The sequence below is a fragment of the Varroa destructor genome, unplaced genomic scaffold (assembly GCF_002443255.2).
Source record: "Varroa destructor unplaced genomic scaffold, Vdes_3.0 BEIS01000004.1, whole genome shotgun sequence".
NCBI lineage: Eukaryota > Metazoa > Arthropoda > Arachnida > Mesostigmata > Varroidae > Varroa > Varroa destructor.
Genome location: NW_019211457.1, coordinates 26,253,046 through 26,261,827, shown reverse-complemented (window position 1 = coordinate 26,261,827; position 8,782 = coordinate 26,253,046). Strand labels below are relative to the sequence as shown.

At 44.9% G+C, this 8,782-nt stretch overlaps 1 protein-coding gene across 1 annotated transcript; it reads left to right on the top strand.

The window, feature by feature from the left end:
* The first annotated feature begins 1,105 nt into the window (after positions 1 to 1,105).
* LOC111249988 (uncharacterized) lies at positions 1,106 to 8,334 on the top strand. The gene is made up of 4 exons (XM_022804530.2): positions 1,106 to 1,478; positions 2,899 to 2,956; positions 4,017 to 4,939; positions 6,128 to 8,334. The coding sequence occupies exons 1-4, from the start codon at positions 1,476 to 1,478 to the stop codon at positions 7,565 to 7,567; spliced, it is 2,424 nt and encodes an 807-aa protein (XP_022660265.1). The 5' UTR covers positions 1,106 to 1,475; the 3' UTR covers positions 7,568 to 8,334.
* The last annotated feature ends 448 nt before the right edge of the window (positions 8,335 to 8,782 follow it).

Here is an 8,782-nt window from a genome sequence, read left to right as displayed (position 1 = left end):
TTAAGTGTGAATTTTTCGCTTATCCTGAATTCATTTGGGTTTGTCAGATATACGAGATGCGTGGCTCGATTCTTTACCGGCAGCTTTGCTGCCTCTAATATGAGAGACCACCGAATTTCTAGCCGACGACCCAATGACGGGTGGCTTATTTCAGATTCACTACAACCGATAGCCCCAACTACGGTGCATTTCTGGATTCAGTATTATCCGTTTCAAGCATTGCTTGATCGTCGAAGCTGAAAGACCGCTTTTCAACCAAAAGTTCGCTACAGGCCAATCACCGTCCAGCTATTACACCAAAGAATGATTGATACGACTGCTTCGATGGTACGTTCCAGCAGGACATTTTATTGGCCTTAAACGAAACAGGCGAAGAGCAGCTTAGCTACGATGATGTTTTGCTATGCTACTACCAGTAGCAAGCACAGCTGCTGGTTTTGATAATAGCGCAAAAGCACAGACGCCGGCAATGGCTTCCGGCGGCCGAAGAACGCGTAACATGAATAACGGTTTGAGTTCTGTTGAAGCTCACCATCACCACCCTTATTACTACTGCTACTTGCAAAACGGGCATATATCCACCTAGCAACTGTAGTGCGCTAGTGAAGAAACCACCTCGCGCCTTGCCGACACGGGAGCGGGTCCGTCCCGCCGCTGGACCCCGCATGGGTCTGCTATTTTGATGTTGTGACAAAGCCTATTCGGTTCGCCGGGGCTGTGGCTGTAGAAGCCGCTGCTGTAGGTGCAGGTGGCGAATCTATCCGTTGTCATGTGAGCGTGTGCGTATTTGTCCACCGGTCTATCCAGCGGCTCGTTTTTCGCTCGTGCGAGTGCTTGCACGGTCGTCTGATTTACCGTCACCATCAGGACTACCATCGCTACTATGGCTGCTGCTGCTGACGCCGCTGGCGCTGCCAGAGCAAGGAGCACCGCGCACTGGGTTCCTGTCGCCGGCGCTAACGAAGTCGGCCTTTGGGCCCCAGGCCAGGGGCTGGTCCCAGCCCGCCTGAAGCTTTGGATCCCCGTGCATCGCCGAGGCAAGGGGAGGGGCCCGATAAAACGCAGCCGCCCGCTAGCGACCAGCCAAAGAGGATCGAATCGCGGACGAAGAAGCACCGCCCGTTAAGTGTGGCATCCGTGTCCGTTCCTCGTCACCGTTCGTGGTGTGTTTTCCTTTTCGTGGTTTCGTGCTCTTGTGATCGTGTCGTTGTGTCCTTGTTCTTTTGCGTGCGTCCTGCTTTCTTTCTGTTTCTGTATTTTTCTAAACGCGTCTCTCGAGGCGCTCAGCAACAACGACTAGTGGTGGGCACAGTGCACTAAAAGAGGACGCTGCGTGGACAAAGCGTTAGGTTCTGCCGCGCTCTAGAATTTTGCCTCGTCGTCCGCCCTCCTGGTCGCCTCGCTCGTTCGTCCTAATCGGAGAGTGCGCGTTGCTCTGAGGGAGTGGTGCACGAAGTGGATCGCCCGCCGACAAAATGGTGAGAACTAGTCCTCTTCAAAGGTCTCGTGGAGTAGGGCTAAGGAGACTTCTGAAATTCAATCGGAGTTGTCGGAGGCCGGTTATGATGTAAATAATGAGCTGATTAGGTTTTTTTTTTGCAATTGGCTCTCGTAAAATGCTGTATTTGTGCACGATGGATTATTACAAAAATAAATGTTTTGAGTTTTACGTTTGGTGTTACTGCCGTTAGGTGTTGCTTCAGACGGCTGACCCCCTGATTTCGATCCTAGAGCATCCCGCGTGTCGCTGAGTTTTGTAGGCAAACATGCTATTACTGAACCATCTCGAGGACGATGCATTATTACTACGTCTATTTCTGCTACTTCTAGGCTAGTTCAGACGGGCTGTACTGCAGCCTGGTATCTTTTCACAATTTTAACAGAGCTGACCAACCAGTTAAGGCAAAGTGTGTTTTGCATTAGAGGCGGACTATTGTTTGTTATTGATGACCCGAGGATTAAGTGATTATAATGACGATCTTGTGTCTACAGCACGGAAGACATATCCATAGAAAAAAAAGAAAGCTTAACAAAAAAACTTTTCAGTTTGAAAGAATTATCAACATCTCAGAGTAGACGAGTTCGACACGCGATTATTTGAGTACGAATTGGGTCCCCAAGGCAAACAAATCTGCCGTTTATAGCATATCACCTTACTCAATCAATTAGTCACGATAATTTTTCAAAAAGTTAAATATGTCATCTATAGAAAACAACGTTTCGAATATACCTTCCACATGCTACTTGTCATCGCAGTAGCGGATGGGCAGAGATTTTTTTTAACAAAGCAAATTTGTCAAAAAATTATACCAGAAGGCTTATGAAAATCAGTATCTAAAGTAGGTCGAGCATAGCGTTATTTGGTTTTTTGATTTTGTCAAGGTTGTACCTTTATTCCGGGTTTAATTTGCCCGTTGCAACTAAAGAATTAGGGCGTCTATTGAAACGCTAAGCAATTATTGGTGCGCTCACAGTGCCATCTCCACGGAAAGGGGCAGAATTCTGTTTAGATAATTCTCTATATTAATTCAGTCACAATTTTTAAATTTAGCAGATACGATGCAAATGTGTTCCTGTGTCTTCTGCCGCATGTTTCTAGCAAAAAAATCTAGACAACGTAAAATAGACATCGAGATCTTACTTTCGTTCAGTCTCCTTGTGTAACTTGTATTATATTAAATCAGAATTTTACCCTATCTGGAAAGGCATAGCAACGTCATAAAACATTACACCATTAGAATATTTGTTCCGCAAACGTTGTGATGCCTACAGTTCAACCCAAAAAAAAACTTGAAAAAAAAACCGATTCGAGTATAATAAACATCTCATAATCGTATCGACTAGCTAACATAAACCTCATTTTTTTTTGTGTTTGTGACCTATTGAACGTGATTGCAGAGAGTCTACCTGATTTTACCGTTTGCCGGAATCTTACTGTTCGAATCGTGCTATGCCGGTGAGTAACAAAAAATAGGCATTATTTTTTGTATTTTTATTTTTTTTATTTTATTTTCCTATTTTTGTAGAGCAATTTGTATGATCAACCTTAAAAAATTCAAAAAAAGAAACCTTATTACCTGCAGCTCGTAATAACTGTTGGCCTACCGCTGACGACCGAAGATAAGTAGGACATAACATTTGCTTACATCATAATAGCAATATAATGTTTTACCATTGATGCTTGTCGTTTTAAGTAATACGTAAAAACTTCGCTCTTCGAAGCAGCCTTCAAAGACTATTAGCTGGATTGTACTAACAAAAATTCACGCTGCATAATGGTGGCGCACGTGACAATATACCTACACAGATTAGTGTTCGGGCAGTAACATTGGCGCCGTTTTAAAGACGTAGCAAATATGTTTGGTGGATAATATAGGAAAATGAAAAATATCTACTGTAGCATTTTTAAAGAGTAACTTAGCAATTATTCTAAGTACCGCCAGCTCGTTTCAACGAAGAAAGAAGCGTGCTTGAACAGATCGGTTATTACTTCAAGCAGAATGTTATAGTAATAAGGATGGCTCTGATTGCAGTCACTCTCTTAAAGCAACGAAGGCATTTTTTTCGTTTGTAGAAAGAGGCGTCCGTAATTTGCCCGGAGCCGTGATAATTCGCTAGCACGAGTTACGTATTTTTCAAAGAAAAAAAAACTCTACCGTACAAACGATGCATTTTGACTGTTAGCGGCTGTACATGCTCAGTGTTTGATATTATCGCGATATAGATTTATCTATTTTAAATGATAAGACTGAATTGAAGTGAACAAGAAGCAGAGCCGGAATGATGTGATTTGCATACATAATCTAAACCCACGACGTGATAAAGACGACAAGACTTCGAAGAGTCGATCGAAGTACATACTTGTCGTAATATTAAAAGGAAGGATAGAACCATAGCTTGCTACACAATCGCTGTTGCAGTATAATATTGTTTACATACTAAACGACTTTAGACATCTGCGAAAGGCTAATAATTTGCTTTGAATTGGCATTAACGCTGTTCCCGATCCTTTTCAGGTTACCCTTTCTATTTCGGGGCTCCGGATCCTTTATTGACGCTTGATTCATTCTCGTACGGTTCATTCTACCCGGATAGTGGCTTAAACAAGTTCTCATTAATAGCTAAGGGTCTTCCTCTAAAAGGTTTAAGTGGTGACCTGGTCACATTCCTGCCAACCGACGGCGTAAAAGATGACGGAAGCATTGCCAAATTTATTAAGAATTACGACACATCGAAGGAGCTTAGCTTCAACGGGAAAGGTTTCAAAATTATACCAAAGGTTAATCGAGGTATGCCAATCATTCCGCTTAAAGGACCGGAAGTTGAGGATATTCTTAAGGGAATAGAAGTGGCAAAGGGGCTTCGCCTTGATGGCCCCTTAATCAAGGAGTTCCAAGCGGAAAAAGCCTCTGCCGAACTAGGAGCGCTGTTAGGACACCAGAAACTGCCCCTCAAGGTCCCTATTGTAAAGGGTATTGATGTCGGCATTTTGAAACCGGTATCGAACATTCCTCGTGGGTTCCCCATCAAAGAAGCGATCGGTTACGGAGCATCTATTCTTAGTTTTCCAGGCCACATTGAGGGACCAGTCACGCACGCCATTCCTGTCCACAAGCAAGTAATTTCTTTACCTCAGAAACACATAGGACTCAACTCGGAAATCCCCGATCTGAAGGGGCCCACTATCATAAGAAATGCCGGTCTTGTTGAAATTCCGGCCCCTCAGTTGCACTTAAGCGAGCATAAGTTTGCACCTCTCGTCAAGAAGCCGGGTCTGTTCCACGGCAAACACGTTCTTCAGCAGGCAGTCAAGGTCATTGAGCCTGCTCCATTGCTTTTACAAAAGGAGATAATGCCTGTTCGCCAACCCGCTATTCTTCCTGTCCATTTGGAACATCACGCTTACCATGAACCCAAACCTCTTCCTCAGTTTCATAGGGTAAAGTCTAACTTTTAATATATTCAAGCGCATCTCGTTAGGGAAGTCATGTATCTGGATAGCGATTTCTCTGTTATTTTGCACATATTCTAAACTTATGTGTATTTGTTTGACTAACTGATGGAACCTGACTAAGACTATGGTGATACTTTGAATAGAAGTTAACAATTAGCCAGACAGATGAGATCTTACAATGTATGAACAAAGAACGTTGTTGAAAAATTTTTCTTAAATTACCGCGTCGAGCCGCTTTGGTTCCTCTTTTTTTGGGGGGGGGGGGGGGTATAATGAAGCATCTACCGATTATGATGATGGCCGACACCTATTTGGGCTTAGTGAACTTCTCGTTTTCTAAGACACCCGTCTCCATATGGTCAAAGGCGAAATTTTGCGGAGTTATGACAATCAACAGCAAATTCCTTGAAAAAGCGACCCCGGGGCGTATTATCATAATCGAATACACAGGAATCTAAATCGCCACTCTGTTCGGCCGATCGACATAATTGTTAGCAAACCGGCTAATTATCATGTACAAACCAATTTCGACCATAAACATAATGTAAAAGAGCGTTTCCGCTTATTGAAGTAAAGCAAACTTATTGCTCCTAATTAAACTCGGGCACGAAACCTGCGTTCAGAACGTCAAAGCGGGTTCATCTGTTTCCTCGATGTGATGCCCTGTCAGAGCTCTCGACCGAATTAAGTGAACTTTTTCGAAAGATTTTCTTAAAAACATCTTCGTCTGATGCCGAGAATGCGTGTTGTAATACATTTTAAGATTCGTTCTTTCTTGCACTATAAAAAAAACTACTGTTGCATAGTTTATATAGGTCATCAAGCACTGCAGATCCAGTGTATCACATATCAAAACATCGTGCTTAATTCATCGTAAATTAACATTGTCTTCATTACGCTTTAAATTATCTCCTGATCTCTCTGAGCCGTTGGGGAATCGTTTGGAAAAATTTTAGCAAATCGACCTTAGCAGGTTCCTAACGGTCGGTTTTTAATTAGCGACTGTAAATCCTTATTGCCTCCATCTAGTCCTCTTAATTCTTTTGCTTAGTGTAAGATTAAAACACGTAGTATCGCAGTTGCTCAAACGGCATTCTATGCACTCGTGCTGGCGATATCGTAAGTTTGTTTTTTGAGCTTATAAATACTTACGTCCTTTTGTCCTGATCACAGGTTCCTCTTCACGTGGTACCACTTCACCATCAGCACGATCAAACCGTCCACCACGAGCCAGTTCACGAAGTGCCATTGCAGCAAGCCCACCCAGTTCACGCCGCAGTTCATTCTATCCCGGCTCATCGTCAAGAGCATCGCCTTCATCCTGAGAATGGCCTGCCTCAAGAGCACGAGCTCCTTCAAAAGCAAACCCTTCATCATGCGCCCTTGCTTACACATCCTAGGCATCAACATGGCTCGGTCCACCAAACACCGATTCAGCCGGCTCCACTTCATGCAGTCCCTATTCATGCCGTTCCAGAACATCGTGAACCTATTCAGGCGGTACCTGTTCACACCGCTCCTGTACATCATGAGCTTGCACACGCTCTTCCTGTAGCTCATGAGCGTGCACATGCCGTTTCCGCACATCATGAACCTGGACAGCCTGTTCCTGCGCATCATGAACTTGCACACGCCACTCCTGTGCGTCATGAGCCTGCACACGCTGTTCCTGTGCATCATGAGCCTGCACACGTCATTCCTGCGCATCATGAGGCTGCACACGCCGATGCTGTGAATCATGAACCTCCGCACACCGTTCCCGCGCATCATGAGCCTGCACACGCTGTTCCAATGCATCAAGACCCTGCACACGTCGTTCCTATACAGCATGAACTTGCACACGTCGTTCCTGTGCAGCATGAGCCTGAACCCGCCGTCCCTGCACAACACCATCATCATCGGCAACAACATCATCGTCATGTGCAAACACACCCTGTCGGGGCTGCTCCAGTGCATCCCCACGGGGCAACTCATGCTCAAGCTGTATCCACACATGGTGTCCGACCCGCTGCAGTTCAGCAAATACAGCATGTTCAGCACCGTATCGTACACGCAGAGCCCGTCCACGCCGCGCCCGTCGTATCTGTCCATCAGGAAGCTGTCGCCCACGCCGGCCCTGTACATGGAGCTGTTCCCATTTCCCATGAGGTTGTCCATGGCCATTCGGGTCACGCCCCAATAGGCCACGCCCACGGCGGCATCGTTCATCAGCAGTACTTCACAATACACCATACGCAGTCAGAAAAGAAGCTCGTTCACGCTCCAGTCGTAACAGCCGTTCCGGGTACTAAACATGACGCCGCTGTAGACACCCACCCCGTAGTTCCAGTGCGCGGTGGCCACGGTGAGCCAGCAGTTCATGCCGGTCCCGTTGTACCCGTAGTTTCGCACGTCCCGCCACATCCCGCACCACTCGACGAAAAGGAAACGCCAGCAGCTTCGGAGTCCGTTGAACCAATTACACCTAACTATGGCAGAAAGAAGCGCAGGTTCCACCTCAAGAAAAAATCATCTAAGGCCGCGTCGTCTGCTGCGTCCGCTTCGGCTTCCGAACTTAAGCCAACCGTCATGGACGCCGTCGAAGAAAAGGAAAACGAGCAAAAGGAAGATTAGATGATTAATTCCAAACAAAGAATCGTTACGAGTGTTAAAAGTGTAACAACGTTAACAAACAACAGCGACACCAAAAATCAATGACGGAGCGTAACTTCGATGTTCGCCATGCTTCTGCTCTGTTCAAGTTCTGCCCAATTTAAATGTGCTATAATAAGTAGGATATTAATGACCTTCTTCCAGCAGAACTCCGGAAGCGATAGGCGCTGGTGTGCTTGCTAAGTTCGGATGTGTGTAGAAACGCGTGTGAATGTAGAGTTTGGTCTGGTCAGTGCGTCTCGCGCGATTCATGATCGGGGGGGGGGGGGTCCACGCAGGTTTTGGTGTAACGCTTCCTCAGTTCTAATCTGCCACTGTTTACTGGCTAATGGTACTACCTTTTTAGAATCTTCGGGATCTGATAGAGGAACATAATCGTGGAGGAAAAGTGTTTCGCTGTGTATGTAAATATGCAATGCTGGAGACCTCTGTGAAATCAAACCCTTAATCGTACTTACCGCTGATGGACGCCGCACTAGGCCAGACGACGCCAACTATCTTTAAGTTAGACAAGGGACATCGTAAATGTATAATATAATAATATTAATCTTAGTTTAGCCTATTATTGTCATGTGGTGAAGTTTGCGTACGCTGTGCGTCACAATCGATTGTCACTGTTGCATATCTATCTCTATGTATATAAATATACAGTGAAGGCAGTTGCGAGTAATCAGATCGACGATGATGTAGTCCATGTTCAATAAAATAGTGCATTCCTAATGCTTCCATCTAGTTGTCTTTTTTCTTCAGTCATAATTCCTATACTTGATAGATCTATCTACAAGTTATACAATACAAAAACTGTGACGGATTTGTTGGCCTTCAATTAGCGACTTACCTGAACGACACTTCGGAATCCTGTAAATACAAATGCTTTTGTATTACATGGTGTAAGTGCCCACCATATTGTGTTGGTAACGCATTTGCTCACTGACCTGACAAACGCAGAAGTGGTACGGCCTCGAATTTGTCCTATAGGAGGATTATGACCAATAGGGAAGGTATAGTCATGCCATTATTTGCACCGCCCTTTACATTGCCTCTATTAAGCTCCTTACCCTGACCAATCGTTGCTAGGAATACCTAGTCGGTTGTAAAAGAGACAGCTGCAAGTCGGCAACGGCTTCTCGCTTTCGAGTTCGATTATTTGAAATTGAAATCAATGATAACATTGGG

Coding starts and splice junctions, on each gene's coding strand:
- LOC111249988 (XM_022804530.2), top strand. Junction 2,957..4,016: donor GTTCGAATCGTGCTATGCCG/GTGAGTAACAAA, acceptor GATCCTTTTCAG/GTTACCCTTTCTATTTCGGG. Junction 4,940..6,127: donor CTCTTCCTCAGTTTCATAGG/GTAAAGTCTAAC, acceptor TCCTGATCACAG/GTTCCTCTTCACGTGGTACC.